The 20,827-nt window shown below is 36.6% G+C and overlaps 2 protein-coding genes across 2 annotated transcripts; both read right to left on the reverse strand.

Moving 5' to 3' along the window:
* Positions 1–15,474: 15,474 nt before the first annotated feature.
* LOC122039081 (putative disease resistance protein At3g14460) lies at positions 15,475–17,409 on the reverse strand. The gene has a single exon (XM_042599093.1). It carries the CDS (start codon positions 17,407–17,409, stop codon positions 15,475–15,477), a length of 1,935 nt encoding a protein of 644 aa, XP_042455027.1.
* LOC122015908 (disease resistance protein RGA2-like) lies at positions 17,371–19,258 on the reverse strand. Its single transcript, XM_042573002.1, has 2 exons — positions 19,128–19,258; positions 17,371–18,997 (listed from the first exon to the last, which is right to left on the reverse strand). Exon 2 carries the CDS (start codon positions 18,954–18,956, stop codon positions 17,409–17,411), a length of 1,548 nt encoding a protein of 515 aa, XP_042428936.1. The 5' UTR covers positions 18,957–18,997; positions 19,128–19,258; the 3' UTR covers positions 17,371–17,408.
* Positions 19,259–20,827: the final 1,569 nt, after the last annotated feature.

Consider the following 20,827-nt stretch of genomic DNA (forward strand, 5'->3'; position numbering starts at 1 on the left):
TTGAGCCCAAGTGTGATCTGATCTGATCAAGTCCATGATCCTTTTGATGACTACAAATAAGAATCAAATATTAGTACCAAATACCATGATAATAAGTCAATTTGTAATTAAGTCCAAGATAAAATAAAATTATGAAATGTAGAGTAAATATGACTTTAAACTATAAAAATATCATTAAAAATATACATTATGAACCAAACTAATATAGTAAAATCATGATTATCAACCCTAGATAGAATCCTCTTTAAGAAACTAAAACCCTTTTTAAATTCTATAATTCAGTATACTGCTATAAAAGTTTCATGTTTCTTTTCTAACGAATATTTCAATTAAATAAGTTTTTTTTATGAAAGAGTAAGTATACTGTTTAAAAAAATATATAATTAATAAAATAATCTCAATAGAATGAAATCAAACTTAATCGATTAAAATTAACATCGTTGCGAGTTTAAGTCCGTTGATCAATTAAAATCTTTAATTATTTCTGTTCAAAATTTTAGATCCGACAATTAATTGCTTGACCAAAGCAATTGATTGAATCATCATAATTTTACCTAAAGTTAGATTAAACAGTGACGATTTTTGCCGTTCTTCATATTCTTCACAGAAATTAAAAAAAAAATCGAAAAACAAGTCTATCATAGCTTTCTCTTACATGATTTTCGACGATTAAAAATTGTATTATATTAGGAAAACTTAATATAGCATACAAACAACAAATCAATAAAAAATTTAAACTTTATTGCCATAAAAATGATGAAACAGAAACTTGGCTCTAATACCAATTGTTAGTTCTTGTAAAACCTAAGTCGCATGGATTCTAAGAATCGTATAAGAATTTACATATACAAAATACAAGAACATATGAGCATGGATTTTTTTTCATCAATTAAACATAAAAAAAAAAAAGCAGCCCGTTGTACGAAGCTCCCGTCATGCAAGGTCCCGGGGAAGGATCCATTGTACGCAGTCTTACCCTATTTTTTGCAAGAGGTTGTTTCCAGGATTCAAACCTTGACCTTTTGGTCACATGACAACAAATTTTACTATTGCGATAAGGCCCCTTTCTGTTTCAACAATTAAACATGATATATGAAAAATAAATACATAAATATAATAGACAAGGAACCTGATTGAATAGTCATATCCTTGTCTTTAGCATCGTCGGCTTGATTTCTGTGGAAGAAGATGCAGCAGAAAGGAAGGTCTTCCAAGGAGCTTAAAGGATGACAACGCCGTAAAGCTTCTTATCAATGGGGAATAAGAAACTATGTTAAGATAATTCCGTAAGCTCTTGGGGACCAATCCTATATATATATAGTGAACATCTATTATCAGCTCATAGATAATAATAAATGCAGGACTATAAGTCTATATATATACTGAACATCTATTATCAGCATATAGATGATAATAAATGCGGAACTAAAGGTTATACACATATAAGGTCTACATCCAACAATCGAGCCCAATAAACATAAGTGATCACTTTAAAGAGTTCTGATCGTATTTACATATGTAACTTATAAATTAGCCCATCTAATAAATCTAATAAAGATAATTATATCCACCAATAGATATTGATAATTATATCCACCAATAATATCTACAAACAGGACAAGGGTGATTGTGGATGACCCAGTTTGTAACTCATCAAAGGTACTAGGATCACAGGATGGATCTTAAAGGAGTTGAACAATGACAATAAGTTGCTGCTCGGTAGTACTGACAAGAGCCATAAACCCCCCAAAATAAATGTTTCTGGCTTTGCATTCAATAGCTCAATATTGTGGGATCCTGAGAGGTGGGGGCGCCCTACTTCATTGCCTGACACATCACAGGTTTGCTTTCAACATTTTCTTATATATTATAATAATCCAACACTTAAGTAACATAAAAGATTTCAAAGCAAATCTAACTTCTATTTGCCATTTTTGTCAATATAGTTTTCATTTGAAGAATTTTTTATCTTCATTCTTTGAACTTGGTGAAATATATTTCTAATTCTACATGAACTCTTTCTTAAAATGAAACATGAAGCATAGTCGGTGATTAGCTAGTGAGATCATGTGTTAGCTCATGCATTGCTTCCATCTCTTTCATTTTTCTTTCATTGACTTATCTATCAATTGTAGTGCTAAGTGACACATGTATTAGATGCTAAGTGACACATGTATTAGATGCTTTCTTGATGTGATATCCCGTGGCCTTAGGGTTATTTATGTTGGTTGCTACTCGGAAAACCTAGAGGTTCCACTGTACAAAAATTTGTACAAAGGTCTGAACCTTTTCCTAGCTACCATGTGTTCTTTTAAATTAAATTTTGGATCGCCTGCGGAACTTAACACGTTTGATCCAAAACTTAATCTATTTGTTCTTTTAGGTTTTGACTTGGATCTCCTGCGGAACTTAACACGTTCGACCCAAGTCTCCTTAAGTTATTAATTCCATTAAATATTAATTTCCATAAAAGGTTCCCAGTACTGACGTGGCGAGGCACATGGCCTTCTTGGATATGGGAGCAACCACCACCGACTAGACAAAACCTTTAATAGAAAGCTAATATTTAATTTCCTAAAATAACTTTAGGTTAACCAAAAAGAACAATCAAATCACAAGGAAAAGAAAGAAACAAAAGAACACAACTTCGAAAAAACATATTCGAAATACTAGAACGTAAGCCTCTTGTATTTGGTATTATTTCCATAAATAACTAGCATGATGCGGAAATAAAATTTACTAGTTATACCTTGTAGAAAAACCTCTTGATCTTCTACCGTATTCCTCTTCTAACCTCGGACGTTGTGTGGACAATGATCTTCCGAGATGAGAAACCACCAATCACCTTCTTCTCCTCCTAGCTAGGTTCGGCCAACAAAGAGGAAGCTTCACCAAGGAAGAAAAACAAAATACTAACCAAGCTCCAAGAGATGCTAGCTTTCTCTCCTTCTTCTTCTTCTTCTCCGAGTAGTATCCGCCACCACAAGAGCTCCAATAGAAGGGTAGGGTTCGGCCACCACAAGAGGAAGAGATGGAGAGGTTGGCCGCCACACCAAGGAACAAAAGAGGGAGGAATAATAGATGTTGTATCTTGTGAAGGCACCTCACCCCTTCTTTTATATTCCTTGGCCTAGGCAAATTAGGAAATTTAATTACAATAAATTTTCCTTAATTTCCTTGACATGATTTAATTGAGAGAAATAAAATAAAATTTCCCAATTAATTTCAAGTGGCCGGCCATCATTGGATAAAAAGAGGACAAGTTTTAATCAACAATTAAAACTTCCTAATTTGTTTCCGGAAATTTTAAAAATAAAATTTCTCTTTAAAATCTCTTCATGGTTGATAAAAGGAAATTTCTATAATTTTAATTTTATCAACATATGAATAATTTTAAAGAAAAATAAAACATCTCTCCAATCTACAAATAAGGAAAGAGATCTAATCTCTTTCTTTAATCTTTTGTAGATTTTTACAAGAGTGATATTTTAATTTTAATTCTCTTTAAAATATATCTTCCACATAATAATAAAAATTAAAATTAAATTTCTTTTTAAATTTATCTAGCTTGGGTTCAAGCTAGGGTCGGTCACCCCAATTTATACCTAGGCCGGCCCTAGCTTGGTTCCCAAGCTAGCTTGGTCGGCCCCCTATTGGTGGGTATAGAAGGTGGGTATAGGTGGGTATAGTACTCTATAAATAAGAGGCTACGATAGGGACCGAGAGGAGGAATTGGTTTTGGTCTCCCGATAAAATTAAGCATCCCGTGTTCGCCCTGAACACACAACTTAATTTTATCAATAATAATTCATTCCACTAGAGAACTATTATTGAACTACCGCACCAATCCCAAATTACATTTTTGGGCTCCTTCTTATTATGAGTGTGTTAGTCTCCCTGTGTTTAAGATATCGAATGTCCACTAATTAAGTGAGTTACTGACAACTCATTTAATTAATATCTTAGTCCAAGAGTAGTACCACTCAACTTCATCGTCATGTCGGACTAAGTCCACCTGCAGGGTTTAACATGACAATCCTTATGAGCTCCTCTTGGGGACATTATCAACCTAGTATCTCTAGGACACAGTTTCCTTCTATAATCAACAACACACACTATAAGTGATATCATTTCCCAACTTATCGGGTTTATTGATTCATCGAACTAAATCTCACCCATTGATAAATTAAAGAAATAAATATCAAATATATGTGCTTGTTATTATATTAGGATTAAGAGCACACACTTCCATAATAACTGAGGTCTTTGTTCCTTTATAAAGTCAGTATAAAAGAAACGACCTCAAATGGTCCTACTCAATACACTCTAAGTGTACTAGTGTAATTATATAGTCAAGATAAACTAATACCTAATTACACTACGACCTTCTAATGGTTTGTTCCTTTCCATTCCGGTCGTGAGCTACTGTTTATAATTTATAAGGTACCGATAACATCATCTTCCGTATGTGACACCACATACTATGTTATCTACAATATAAATTAATTGAACAACTACAAACAAATGTAGATAATTTGACCAAATGTGATTCTTTATTCATAATGAATGTTTACAAAAGCTTAGGCTTTCAGTATACACTCCAACAATCTCCCACTTATACTAATGACTAAGCTGCCATATCTTCTACCATACATCCGATTCCCATTCCTCCACATGCCGATCGAAAGCTTTCAAGGGCCTTAGTGAAAGGATCGCCAGTTATCCGATGCAATCTTGGCGATGACAACTTCTCCTCGCTTCACAATATATCAGGTGGTACTTGCGCTCTATATGTTTACTTGCCTTATGAGCTCGTGGTTCCTTCGAGTTTGCAACCGCTATTATCACAATAAATTGTGATGATTTTGGGCAAACCAGAATCACATCTAAGTCCATTAGAAAGTTCCCGAGCCATACCGCTTCTTTAGCCGCCTCAGAGGCGCTACATACTCACTTCCATGGTTGAGTCCGAAACGCATTGCTAACACTCCTCCATGAAATGGCTCCACCTCCTAAAGTAAACACATAGCCTGATGTAGACTTCATGTTATCCCTATCGATTGGAAATCAAAATTAACCACAGTGAGCAAATCATCTGCTTGGTATACTAGCATATAATCCCTAGTCCTTCTCGGTACTTTAATATATGCTTTACCGCATCCAATTTCCTTGTCCAGGTTACTCGATATCTCGACCATGCCTACCAAAACAAATATCGTGTCTCGTATATAGCATTGCATACATTAGGCTTCCTACACCGAAGCATAAGGAACCGCTTTCATGTCCTCTATCTCTTTTGATGTCTCCGAGACATCTCTTTAGATAAAGCTACTCCATGTCTAAAAGGTAAGAAACCTTTCTTGGAATCCTGCATGCTAAAACGAGCAAGGATTGTATCTATATATGAAGCTTGGGATAGACACAACATTCTTTTCTTACGATCCCTTATAACTTTGATCCCAAGAATGTGTGCACATTCTCCTAAGTCCTTCATATCAAATTGTTTGGACAACCATACCCTTACGTCGATAATACTTTGACATTGTTGCCAATTAACAAAATATCATCTACGTATAGTACAAGAAATACCACCACGCTTTCGTTACACTTCTTATATACACAAGACTCATCCGGACTTTGAATAAATCCATATGACCGGATTACTTCATTAAACCGGATGTTCCAAGACCTTGAAGCTTGCTTCAGTCCATAAATGGACCGATTGAGCTTGCACACTAGATGCTCTTTGCCTTTTCAATGAACCCTTCTGGTTGCTTCATATGGATGTTCTCTTCAAGACTTCCATTAAGGAAAGTCGTCTTGACATCCATTTGCCAAATCTCATAATCCATATGAGAATAGATAAGAGTATCCGGATAGACTTAAGCATGGCTACCGGTGAAAAGGTCTCCTCATAATCGATTCCCTCTTTCCGAGTGTACCCTTTCGCAACAAGCCTAGCTTTGAAGGTTTCTACCTTCCCGTCTGTCCCTCTTTTCCTTTTGTAGATCCACTTGCATCCAACGGCTTTTACACCATCGGTGGTTCTACAAGCTCCAGACTTTATTAGAGTACATAGACTCTATTTCGAATTCATTGCCTTTTGCCAAGATGTCGCATCTATATCTTGGAGTGCTTCGTCATGTGTCTGCAGGTTCATGTTTACCGGGACCAAGTCCAAGACTCTCCCAAAACATGAATCTTTCAGTCGCCTTACAACCCTCCCACTACGACGAGGCATGTCGTGGTTGTGTATCATGTGTGACACGTGTTGCGCTCTTGTGGTACTTCATCTTGTCCTGTTGCTGAAGTAGACATGTCCTCTCTAAGTTCTTCTAAAACAACTTTACTCGGGCTTGTGATCCATTATATAGTCTTCTTCTAAAACGGGCATTGGTGCTAACAATGACCTTCGGTCTTTAGGACTATAAAATAAACCACCTTTCGCCCTTTGGGATATCCTACAAACACGCGAACTTCTGACGAGATTCTAACTTATCAAGATCTGGTTTCAGACATGTGTCGGACTACCCCATATCCGAATATGTCTTAGACCGGTTTTCGTCCATTCCACAATTCTATGGGAGTAGAAGAAACTGATTTAGAAGGTACTAAGTTCGGAACATAGCTGTTTCCGGAGCATATCCCCAAAACGAATTTGGTAATTCGAATAACTCATCATTGATCTAACCATCTCCATAAGAGTCCTATTCCTTCGCTCGCTACACCATTCTTTGGGGTGTTCCAGTGCGCATAATTGGGATCTCAACCTCCGATAAGTAATTCCTAAACTCTCCTAAGAGGTATTCGCCACCACGATCGATCGTAGTGTCTTGATACTTTACCTAATCGCTTTCTCCACATCAGCCTTGTATTCTTTGAACTTATCAAAGCACTCGGACTTCGCGCATTAGGTAAATATATCCGTATCTTGAATAATCGTCCATGAAAGAGACAAAATATTCAAAACCTCCTCTTGCCGGACACATAGGACTACACAAATCAGAGTGAACCAACTCTAACACTTCTTTGGCTCTATACCCCTTGGCCTTGAACGGCCTTTTGGTCATTTTACCTTCTAAGCAAGATTCACAAGTTGGAAAATTTTCCAACTCTAATGAACTCAAAAGTCCATCGGCTATAAGCCTCTGAATCCTACTTAAATTAATATGACCAAGTCTTAGATGCCAAAGATATGCTTGGTTCATTTCTGAAGGTTCTTTTCTCTTATTAGAATTAGAAGATGAGTTATAAATTTCCATGTTTTGCTTTGTGGAAGAAATTGGATTTAAAGTATACAAATTACCAACTAATGCACCAGAACAGATAATCACTTTATTTCTTTTAATAACTACATCGTTACTGAAAGAAACTGAATATCCATCTAAAAACAGTTTAGAAACTGAAATTAAATTTTTTCTAAAACTGGGTACATAAAGACAATTTCTTAAAACCAAATTTCTATTTCTACTAAAAGACAAGTAGACGTCTCCCACTGCAACAGCTGCCACCTTAGTAGCATTGCCCATGTAGACAGTAATCTCCCCTTCAGATAGTCGTCGGGTTTCCTGGAACCCCTGCAAGGAATTGCAGACATGATCAGTGGCTCCCGTATCTACACACCAGGTGCTGGTAGATAACACCGCTAAACATGTTTCAACAACTAGAGCATGAGATATACCTTTGTTTTGGTTCCTACGAGGACAGTCCGCCTTCAATCCCGACTGCTTGTAGATGAAGCATTTGCCCTTCTGCTTCTTCACTCTTGTACACTGAGATTTATTCACTTTCTTTCTTGAACCAAATTGTTTCTTCTTCTTCTTTCCTTCGGTTTAGAAGTAGAACCATTTTCAAAGATAGTGAATATGAGCATTGTGACGAAATAATCCTTCGGCTGAGTTCTGTCAAGAGTTCCGCTAATGAATAAGCCCTCTTATTCATATTATAGTTCAAACGGAACTCAAAACTTAGGTAGCGTTGGAGGATCATATCGATCCGGGTTTCCCATCAATTTCTCCTCCAAGGATCCGTATCGCTCGGATAAGCCATCATCTTTAGGATATGATCCTCAGAGTACCCTCTTGCATGGTGGTCATTATCTTTCTCATGGCTTCTTGCCTAGAAGCCCTATCCCGATGAACAAAGAGTTCCTTGAGATTGTTCATAATATCATAGTCGTTGGTAAATCTTGATGTCGATGTTGCAATACATTTAACATTGAAGCCAAAATGTAACACCGCGCCATCTCATCTGCTTTTACCCATTTCCTATGATATTCAATCTCCTCTTGGGTAGATTCACCAGTAGGTGCATCAGGGCACTGCTCAGTCAGTACAAATTTATAGCTTTCAGCAGTAAGAACAATGTCCAGGTTTCTTTTCCAATCTATGTAGTTTGGTCCAGTAAGTCTATTCTGTTGAAGTATGATGGACAGTGGGTTGAAAGACATCCTAAGAATCACAAATAACTTTTGGTTAGAACTCTAAATTTAGAATAATATTGATTCCTCAAACAATACTATTTTAAATTAACCAACACCTCATAACACCGTGAATTTTGTATGCCACGTTAGTGTGGACGTATACAAATTCAACATTTGTAAAAGGAGGGGTTTAACCCATTAATTTTATTATCTTGTCAACCTAACTTTTTGACAAATAAAAATAATAGTTGGTATCATTTGGTCACACAAATAATAGCAGTGACTCCGTTGGGGAGGATACTATTAGATGTGTCTAAGTGTATACCATTACTTGACACTAAGTCCATTAATAAGATTATGCCCCTTCCGTTGGGGAAGATCACACGCTCTTAATTAATTTCCTCTAGTCCTCCAAACATGGAAGTTTGTTCCAGTGATCCACAACCAAGCTCATCCGATATGGAGGAAGGCACTTAGAGCCAACGCGCAAGCTTGTTTGCATCACTTACAAACCAGTAATGGAGACCATGGGATTTATTTAAAATCCTCTCCCACTTAGTTATTTATAAATGAGGAATTTTAACTATGCTAGCCTACTTAAACTTGTAAACTAACATGCACACATAGACAATATAAAAGCAATAAATAGAAAATTTAATTTTCAACTATTATGGCTTTTATCTCTAATTGTCCTCCGTGTGTTGTCATCCCAAGCTCTGCCATATTTGGCCACCGCCTCCGGGTCTAGCTGTCGCATCCATCTTGCTCCTAGTTCCACTGCGCCTCTGGTCCTTAGAAGGTTCCACGCTTTGCAAGAGTCGATCCGCGACATAAATAGAATTTTACATTTTGATCCTATATTCCATAAAAGGAATGTACATGTATCTAGATCAAAAATAAAATCCTAATAAAACTAAATACAGCTCCTGCTGTATTTTAATACAATCATGCACACACATATAAATTGCCCTTGACATGTCCAGGGTCCAATCACACACATAATTAACTAAAAGCCATAATAGTTGGATCCTGCATCCACAAAGTTAGCACATCCTACTATTATCCCGCCTAAATTATGTATGACATGTGCATAATTAAACTAAATACCAAATACACAGAGGCAAAACCCTAGCTCGATACCAATTGTTGGTTGCTACTCGGAAAACCTAGAGGTTCCACTGCATAAAAATTTGTACAAAGGTCTGAACTTTTCCTAGCTACCATGTGTTCTTTTAAATTAAATTTTGGATCGCTTGGAACTTAACACGTTTGATCCAAAACTTAATCTATTTGTTCTTTTAGGTTTTGACTTGGATCTCCTGCGGAACTTAACACGTTCGACCCAAGTCTCCTTAAGTTATTAATTCCATTAAATATTAATTTCCATAAAAGGTTCCCAGATCGACGTGGCGAGGCACATGGCCTTCTTGGATATGGGAGCAACCACCACCGACTAGACAAAACCTTTAATAGAAAGCTAATATTTAATTTCCTAAAATAACTTTAGGTTAACCAAAAGAACAATCAAATCACAAGGAAAAAAAGAAACAAAAGAACACAACTTGAAAAAACATATTCGAAATACTAGAACGTAAGCCTCTTGTATTTGGTATTATTTCCATAAATAACTAGCATGATGCGGAAATAAAATTTACTAGTTATACCTTGTAGAAAAACCTCTTGATCTTCTACCGTATTCCTCTTCTAACCTCGGACGTTGTGTGGACAATGATCTTCCGAGATGAGAAACCACCAATCACCTTCTTCTCCTCCTAGCTAGGTTCGGCCAACAAAGAGGAAGCTTCACCAAGGAAGAAAAACAAAATACTAACCAAGCTCCAAGAGATGCTAGCTTTCTCTCCTTCTTCTTCTTCTTCTCCGAGTAGTATCCGGCCACCACAAGAGCTCCAATAGAAGGGTAGGGTTCGGCCACCACAAGAGGAAGAGATGGAGAGGTTGGCCGGCCACACCAAGGAACAAAAGAGGGAGAGGAATAATAGATGTTGTATCTTGTGAAGGCACCCTCACCCCTTCTTTTATATTCCTTGGCCTAGGCAAATTAGGAAATTTAATTACAATAAATTTTCCTTAATTTCCTTGACATGATTTAATTGAGAGAAATAAAATAAAATTTCCCCAATTAATTTCAAGTGGCCGGCCATCATTGGATAACAAAAGAGGACAAGTTTTAATCAACAATTAAAACTTCCTAATTTGTTTCCGGAAATTTTAAAAAATAAAATTTCTCTTTAAAATCTCTTCATGGTTGATAAAAGGAAATTTCTATAATTTTAATTTTATCAACATGTGAATAATTTTTAAAGAAAAAATAAAACATCTCTCCAATCTACAAATAAGGAAAGAGATCTAATCTCTTTCTTTAATCTTTTGTAGATTTTTTACAAGAGTGATATTTTAATTTTAATTCTCTTTAAAATATATCTTCCACATAATAATAAAAATTAAAATTAAATTTCTTTTTAATTTATTTTGGCGGCCCTACTAGCTTGGGTTCAAGCTAGGGCCGACCCTAGGCCGGCCCTAGCTTCGATCCCAAGCTAGCTTGGCGGCCCCCTATGGGTGGGTATAGAAGGTGGGTATAGGTGGGTATAGAACTCTATAAATAAGAGGCTACGATAGGGACCGAGAGGAGGAATTGGTTTTGGTCTCCGATAAAATTAAGCATCCCGTGTTCGCCCCGAACACACAACTTTATCAACGATAATTCATTCCACTAGAGAACTATCATTGAACTACCGCACCAATCCCAAATTACATTTTGGGCTCCTTCTTATTATGAGTGTGTTAGTCTCCGTGTTTAAGATATCGAATGTCCACTAATTAAGTGAGTTACGACAACTCATTTAATTAATGTCTAAGTCCAAGAGTAGTACCACTCAACTTTATCGTCATGTCGGACTAAGTCCACCTGCAGGTTTAACATGACAATCCTTATGAGCTCCTCTTGGGGACATTATCAACCTAGTATCTCTAGGACACAGTTTCCTTCTATAATCAACAACACACACTATAAGTGATAGCATTTCCCAACTTATCGGGTTTATTGATTCATCGAACTAAATCTCACCCATTGATAAATTAAAGAAATAAATATCAAATATATGTGCTTGTTATTATATTAGGATTAAGAGCACACACTTCCATAATAACTGAGGTCTTTGTTCCTTTATAAAGTCAGTATAAAAGGAACGACCTCGAATGGTCCTACTCAATACACTCTGAGTGTACTAGTGTAATTATATAGTCAAGATAAACTAATACCTAATTACACTACGACCTTCTAATGGTTTGTTCCTTTCCATTCTGGTCGTGAGCTACTGTTTATAATTTATAAGGTACTGATAACATCATCTTCTGTATGTGACACCACATACTATGTTATCTACAATATAAATTAAATGAACAACTACAAACAAATGTAGATAATTAGACCAAATGTGATTCTTTATTCATAATGAATGTTTACAAAGCTTAGGCTTTCAGTATACACTCCAACAATTTATTTATACTATAAGAAAGGTTATCAACCACCTAATTGGCAACAGTCGTTTCAATTATTAGCCCACGCAAGATGTTTACCAGATGTTTCTCCCTCACCTAATTAGGATTGGCAACATGGCATTAATGTCCTAGTAGTAACTGGTGGTGGTTTTTCCATTCTTTACCCACCACCACATTTTCTTTATAAAGCCTCTTCATTTAAGCCTTGTTGGCGATGGTGATTTCAGGATTCAATCAAGTTTGTGCATGAAGTCATCCTAGAAGATGAGACTAAGTTGAAGGGAATTCCTGCTGATTGCTCCAGGATCATGGTGTGGCACCTTAACATGCCAAGTGTTCTTACCCTGCCAAGGTAGAAGGTAGACAATGAAAGGATGAATCATTTATAGAAGTGTAAATGAGAGAGAGGAAAAAAAAAGAGAAGAAAATGTTACTTCCAATTCTTATTTAATATCTTTTGGGTAAGGTTAATTATGACGCCCTCTCAAACCATTTTTTTGGCGATTACACCAAGGTATTATTTCATAAGGTTGGCGACTTTATAATTGAGGCTGGTTAGCCCATACATATCTCGTTACCAATGCAGTAAGATGAGAAATAGAAAGCAAGGAATCGATCACCAATTCTCTTGAAGAACTCTTTGGTGATTCTTGTATGAAAATATGCTCTTGCAATATTTGCTAGTCTCAAATTTGATGGTGGAATTTTTCAATAAATTATGTAGGGCATGATGCCTTTTTTTTTTGGTTGGAATAGCAAAGTAGGACTAAAAGGGCACTCCTTTCCCAATGGCCCCTCATGCAACGTTTATTGTTCAAGAATTGCCATTATGGTGTCCTCTTCTCTGTCTTGTATCATAAATATGCTGGAGGACCATCTCTCTTTCAAGAACTGTCATAATGCCAAAGATATTGATTGCTCTGCACGCCTTACCTTTAGTTTTAGCCAGAGTAGGAATGATTTACAGTTGAATACAAGGAAACTGTTTTATAGTACCCTCTGGATTCGAAAAATCTTCTTAGTGGAGTGAAATTTTACAAGGAAAGATCTGTCTGATAGATAGCATTGGCAGTCTTGTCTCAGCTTGTTTATGTATATTTACAGGCCTTTTGTCCTCAAAATTTTACCATACATTTAAGTAACTAACCATAAGTGCGTGGGCAGTTAAGATGCTTTGACTATACTTTGGATGCCTTCTATAGAGATTCCATTCGAATGCCTTCAATTGAGGATTGGGCCCCAATCTGTGTAAACCACATCCTAACCATGTAAGGCAACAAACATTGGTCCATGTTAAACCCTGGTAATCTAAGTATTGCAAAGGAACAAGCAAAAGTGAAAACCAGTGACAGAAAACCCCATTTTCTTTCATGTAGGTTTTCTTACATATGCAATAGCTAGCAATATGCACGTCTGATAAATGTTTATTGAATATAGTAGACAAAGGTGGAATTTGAGAGTAGTGCTTACCCATTAAGCTAGTTGGCATCCTCACATATATAATAGTATTGATCTAACAGGTGTAACTAGATCTGCTTCAGCTCTGTTAACTTCATATGCAAAGTTCAAAGCTCATCTAACAGGTGTAAATGCAGAAGCCATCTGGCCATACAATAAATGAATGAAGGCTGTTATTCAGTAATATCAGTGGGTCACCTTTCTCTGTTTGCTTATGCATTTGCCCAAGTATAACCTCTTAGATATGTTAGACGACACTGCCAATGCATAAGCAAGTCATTTACACACCAGATATAACCTCTTAGATATGTTAGACGACACTGCCAATGAGTAAGCAATAAGTCTAAAAGTTATAACTGAATTGACCAAGAGAATTTGACTTGGTCGAGTGAGGAGATGGAACAATCTCAAACAAGTCTAATAGCGTCGCATATTGGTTTGAAGGGGAGACCAAGCTTGGGAACAATTCATTGAATCTCATTCAATTATCTAGATGTCGGCTGCCTACTGTGAGCGTTTCTGAATGTATCTGGTGGGCAAACAAGGGAGAGGGCTACCCACCTATAGAATTAGTCGGGCAAAACTTGGATACTATGCAAATTTCAAGTACCAATTTGAGCCATACATTAATGATAATGAGATCTTCCAAACTTATCAATATGCTTTAAACTATGTGTATAAGATTATAAGAACAATAATTTATTTTTATCACCAATATTAGAGGTTGTAATAGGTCAAGAGCTACTGGACGTTTACAGATAAAGAAAGTGTCGGTGAAACGATACTTTACAATCAATTAAGTTGCTTTGACATGTTTATACAAAGAGTTAAGTTTGCTTATTACACCAATATGATCATCAAGTGTGAAAGGATTTAACGGTGTTTTTGAAACTTGGTGAGCTTGTAACTCGAAGTGGTCAAATATTGATTGACTTAACGTGGCCAACATGGATGGATTGTGTTTGATAGCTCAAAACTAGCTCACACGGTATATGTATGTATATGCAACCAAAATTCGCATAAGAAGCTCCGGCCATTGTGGATCGCAAGAAAGAATCAATTGTTCACATTGATATATATATATATATATATATATATATATATATATATATAATGCAACCAAAATTGCATCCCAAACTATCATACACTGATAAAAGAAAAAAAAATATATTATCTTATACACATAAGAAAAATCTAGCACAAAGATTGAATTTTCTTATTTCAAAAAATAATCAATATATTGAAACGATGAATGATACAAAGAAGTTATTATTCTCATGTATCTTTATTATTATTGTTTTTAACAGAATATAAGTGAATATATATCACAAAACCAAGGAGTTAAGAATTAAGACTAAGCATAAAGTTCAACATAATTATTAAATAAGATCCACGTATAAATATAAAAGTCACAAAATTGATAATAATAGTTACAGAATATTCGAATGTCAAAATGACAAATTAATATGTCATAATACTTATTTAGCAAGTTCACACAGATACAATGAAAATTAAAGAAATGCATACTTACACACAATTGTAAATTTTGTTCCCATAGTAAACTATTCTAAAGACATACATCATATATCACCATAAGAACATATCACGAAACTATCACTTGAATATTATTATCAGCAAACTCCAATAGATATTTTTACCGTTTTTTAATGCATAGCATGTCCTTGAAGAACCAGATCCTTTTTGTGATAATTAATTGAATCGTCCAAGTTGTCATTCCAATTCCAACCTTGCCTTCATAAGTTAACCGTGTAAATTACATGCAACACAAGAGACAACAAAAGAATGAGCAATGCAAATAATGCTAATTATCAAAGATTAAAAAAAACTATATGGCAAAGAAAAAGTTGATGACTCGTATATACGTGAAAAGAGAGACTATGATTCTTTTATTGCGAAGATTAACTAAAAAATACAATAGAAGGAATGCAAAATAAAATCTCTTTATGCATGAAAATAACGGGCGTCAAGGGTACTTACTCTTAACTCTCCTATCTACATCTATCGGCGTGGAACTTTTTATAATGCTTCATCAGCGTTGGATGAACATTGCCTCAGCAATGGAAAACATCTAGTGACATGGGAAGCCCATCCTCTGGCATCGGTTGAATCTGTGGACAGTTACATATTTCTAGTGTTTTGAGAAAGGGAGAAAGTCCTATCTCTGGCAGTGATTGGAGCTGTGGACAGTTAGACACCATTAACTTTTTTAAGAAGGGAAGGCAATGCAGCAGTTCAGTCGGCAGAGATTGTAGTTTATCGCAACGATTGAAGCTTAGTGATGTAACAGCAGTGAGGCTCCGCACCAATATCGGTTCCTCAAATATCATCTCCTCAGGACATGATTCGATTTCAAGTTCTGTGATGAATGACAGTGAGTTTCTCAGAGGAAACATTTTAAGCAGAGCAGTGTTGTCCACGCATAAATAACGCAGAGATGACAACAACCTCGCTGCTTGTTCATCTTCTACATCCAACTGAACCAGCTTAGGACATCCTACGATCTTCAATCGCTCGAGGGATTTAAGGAGTCCTAAGCACTCCATCCGTCTCAGCTCATCACATTTAGAGATGTACAAATATTGCAGTTCTACCAATTGAACCGGAGGAATAGACGTTATATGTGGGCAATGCCTTATGGTCAATCGAGTAACTAAATGAAGGTTGGACAAGCATTCAAGCAAAAGTTTTGAATATTCGCCACAGTTGTCCAATTCTAATACCTTGAGTGCGGGCGGTAGATAGCAGCCACCTTCCTCGTCATCTTTCATTTTGCTATTAAATATGAGACTGGGACACCATGATATTTTCAATTTTTCTAGGGAAGGAGGGAAGGAAGGTAATCTGTTTAGTTTGGGACAATCTCTGACACGAAGTTCACGCATGCAGGGAAATAGATCTTTGCCCTCAGTCCAAGACCACTCCTCCAATGCCGGCAAATTCAATAAATTAAGCACTTTCAACTTTGGAAAACACTTGCCTGAAAATTCATGACTCAGTTGTTTCAAAGCAGGCATGTCTTCCATACGAAGTTCAATTAGATGCAAACGTTGACCAATAAATGGCAGAACATCATCCCATCCCTTGCAATTTACTAATTCAAGCTTTTCCAAATTAGATAGAACTTTTGGCATCAACCAACTAGGCGACCTACCTCCATTGTACCCTCTAATTTTCAACATTTTAAGTGATTCGTGTGGCTGCAGACCTTCAATTACTTCCTCGTCCAATATGGCATCCTTCCCACCATGCAGTTTCCAATAATTCCATTCCAACACCAATTTTTTTAGGTGGACTTTGCTCTTTAACCCAGCCCGCTGTGCTTCTTTGCTATCAACAACATTCTCAAGATTTTGAATACGAAGTGTTCCATGAAGCTGTGTCAAATCCTTTAGTCGTCCAAGCTTGAGTTCATCATCCTCTCGAACACTAAATGTTGGCAATTCTTGAAGATTAGTTAGTCTATGTACATCCAGCTTTATCATATTCCAAAACTCGTAACCTGCATCAATGTGTCTCAAATTGACCAACTTACCCAATTCTTGTGGTATAGACTCCAGTTTAGAACAACCGTTTACCTTCAGTGTTTGCAAATTATAAAGGTCGCATAATGAGTCAGGCAAAATTTTAATTTCAGAATTCCATGATATATCAAGGTAACGGAGGTGAATCAATTTACCAATATGTTCAGATAACTCCTGCAAGTCACACCAACTTACATCCAAAACGCGAATGCTTCTTAATTTTTCAAAAAGGTTATCGGGAGGTGAATTTGTTCTCAACAGCAAGGTGTGTAACTTGTCGTATCCAGAGAACTCCAACGGCAATTTTTCTTCTTCTTCTACTCGAAGATGCCGAATAGTGGAAAGCATCTTTGTTTGTCTGTTATTTTTAATCCTACAAGTCTCTTCCGCAGAAATCATTTCAGCTAAATCATGTATAAGGTCATGTATCACAAATGCACCAAATTCGTATTCAAGGTCATGCATCACAAATGCACCAAATTCGTATTCTTGAAAGAAAGACTTGTTAACAAACTCAAGAAAATAGTCGCTTCCAACATCTTCCATCCTCTTGTGTTTTTATCTTTGATGAAGCCTTCAGCCATCCACATTCGAACTAACTCAGCTTTACCAAATCTGTAGTCTTTAGGGAACACCGAGCAAAAAGCAAAACACTGCTTCAAATTTTCATTAAGATATTGATAACTTAAATGCAGGGCTGGCATAATGTCATCTTCATCTTGTTTTACTTTCCATATGTCGCTCTCCATTACGGTGGCCCAGTGTTGCTGACATAAATTTGATTGCAGAACACCGCCAAGTGTCTTTGCAGCTAATGGTGAGCCCTTCAACTTGCGAACAATTTTTCTACCAATGTCTTCTAGCTCCGGATATTCTTCAGGGTTAAGTGTGCCAAATGAGCATTTCTTGAACAATTGCCAAAAGGTATCTTCGTCTAAACCATGAAGCAAGATTGGTTCCACCAAGCTAACCATTTTAGAAATTTTCATATCTCGAGTCGTAACAATGATTTTGCTACCATAAGCTCCGACTTTGAGTAGTGCACAGAATTTCTCCCAGATTCTCTTATTATCGCTCCACACGTCATCCAGAACAAGCAGAAACTTCTTTTGTGCAATATGCTGATGGAGTATTTTTTGAAGAGATTCTAACCCCATATTATCATATTGTTTTTGTAGAGTTACTGACTCTATTATAGATTTAGCGAGTTCTTGTACCGTGAAATTGTTAGACACACAGATCCAAATCTTGAGGTGGAAATAGTCCTGAACTCTGTTGTCTTTGTGCGCATACTGAGCAAGAGTAGTCTTTCCGGCCCCTCCTATCCCGACGATGGACAAGACGGAGAAGGTATCATTGAGAAATCCTGATGCTGGTTCCACCTGATTAGCTGACCCCAACAACCACTCTACCACTTGATTTAGTTCTTTATCTCTACCAAACAATATGTCCGTCACCGGGGAAGAGCATGATTCTCTGGTCTGAAACTTCATCTGATCTGGTTGCTTCCCTCTATCATTTGGTGGTAACACATTCATGATGCTCTTCATACTGTTAGCGATTCTCTCCAGCCTTCCTTGAATCTCCACCACGCTAGCTCTCATGGCATCTTCCTCCAAGGAATGAGAAGAACCAAACAACTTTTCTTTTGCAGCAGAAAAAATGTTGGGAAGGCCACCGGAGCCACTTACTGCCTTGTCCTCTTCTTCACCTTTGATCTTCAGCCTGAGTACATGGTATTGGAACTCATCTATCAAGTCCTCAGCATCATAAGCAGCATCCTTGAGTTTCTGCATCAATGTCTTCCACTTGGTGTCGTTGCTCTGACTACTCTGTACCTTGTCAAGGATGATTTGAGTCTCCAGAAGCGACGTGCACAGAGTTTCCATGTCCGCCGCGAAACCCCGGCGTTCGGCAAACAGTTGGATGGCTTTGTCGCTGGCCTTATCGATCAAGGTCTGGATGAAGGCCTGCGCGAACCATCCCCCCACCACTGTCAGTGACACCGCCATCTGATTGCAGAAGAGAGCAGATCTTGGCTCTTCTTTCAGATCTGCAAGCCAAAAGAACAGCAAAAACAAAACAGAGAGAGTAGCAAAGTAAAATGTAACTATTGATTGATGGTAAATTATACTTTTTAAGGTTTAATATAGCAAAGTAATATGTATACGAGATTTAATTACCTCCAAATAAAATGGATCAAGAGATGATCGTCGTTGCCGTTGAGTCGGCGATGCCTCCACAAACTACAGAATAGTCTCAGTAGTGAGCAAATATTGCTAAAAGGCAGCTGGAGATCAAAGGAAAGTCGGGCGATGCTTCTGAATCTAATATATAATTAAAAATATTTTTCAGTTCAGTGGAAACTGACTCAGCCAGGATTAATTAAAAATATTTAATATATAATATAATTACAAATATGAATCACAACTAAACTCTCTCCCCTTCTATTTTCTTTTTTATAGAAGCTTACTAATCAAACATTAATTAAGACTATTTAATTTATAATTATATAGATAAATATATTTATCTGGGCCATTAAATTCAGTAATCTCTCCTGCGTTCTTGTTTGCACTCAATATAAAAATAATCTTGACTTTAAATTGTAACCAATAATCTTCACTTTAAATCGCTAGGCGTAGGGAACTAAGAAGTTGGCAAGATAGTGAATTAAGATAGTGCAGAGTTTGCATAATGCCCTGTTCATCTTGTCTTAGAGACCGTGCATTCGTTCGTGTGCAACAAAGATGAGAACGTGCATGTGTCGGGAGCTATTCGAATTTAGCGAATTTTAATTTAACCCTTCAACTAAAAGCATCTTCAATACAGAGTTTGTCAAAAGTTTGTAAAATTTAAAAACTTCATAAAAAAAATTCTTTTATGAGTATGTAGATGAGATTTAGAATTTTAATTCAATAACAGATTTGAATTTTTAAATTTATTTTTTCTTTTGAAGATAGAATCAATAATTAATTTATATGATTATTTTTTTAAAAAATAATTAAAAAATAAATTATTTGATGAGTTAATTATAATGTTTCAGTTTATAAATAATTAATAATAATTAAAATTATATTTTTTTCTTTAAAAAATAAATATATCTGAGATAAGTTTAAAAAATATATAAATGATTGTAATTAAATTAAATTTATAAAATAATTAAATATTAAATAAAATAATAAATTATATTAAATTAAAAATTAAAAATTTATTAATTTATTAATTGTTAATTATAAATAAATTAAATTAAAGATTATAATCAATTAAAATATCAAATGAAAACTGATCCTGTCCGAACCAGAAGTCAACAGACGCTGGGCACGTGGCGTTCCAAGGCTCGCTGATGTAGATCTCCAACTAGCGTCGAGATGCTCCGGCTATCCTGCACAGAAGTCGAGCCGGGAAGGGGATTCCCAGCGACGACCCTCCGACGCTCAAGTCAGGTAAATCACGATGAACAAGGTGGCTCCAGAAGTCTCAGAGTACGTACCAGAATCCCCCTGCCGGTGAAACCTGAGGTTCTTTATATAGAGCGGTGTCAAGTTTGGGCACGCGTACCGAAGTGCATAAGTGTCTTCTGTCCTTTCCTAGGTATGCGGCTGTCAGAAAGCTTACCTGACCCCTACCGCTACAGTCAGAGCATGCCCTCGATGGGACAACGGAATCCCGAAGTGCATAAGTGTCCTCTGTCCTTTCCTAGGTACGCGGCTGTCAGAAAGTTTACCTGACCCATATCGCTACAGTCAAAGCATGCCCTCGATGGGACAGCAGAATCCCCTGTCACAAGATTCGGAGCATGGCACACACGTGAAACCTACAGGTTGTCAAAGAAAGAAATCCTCTGGCCTTTTCCTTTGCTCCAAACTTGTAGTCCGAGCGGACG

This window comes from Zingiber officinale, chromosome 1A, assembly GCF_018446385.1.
Source record: "Zingiber officinale cultivar Zhangliang chromosome 1A, Zo_v1.1, whole genome shotgun sequence".
Taxonomy (NCBI): domain Eukaryota; kingdom Viridiplantae; phylum Streptophyta; class Magnoliopsida; order Zingiberales; family Zingiberaceae; genus Zingiber; species Zingiber officinale.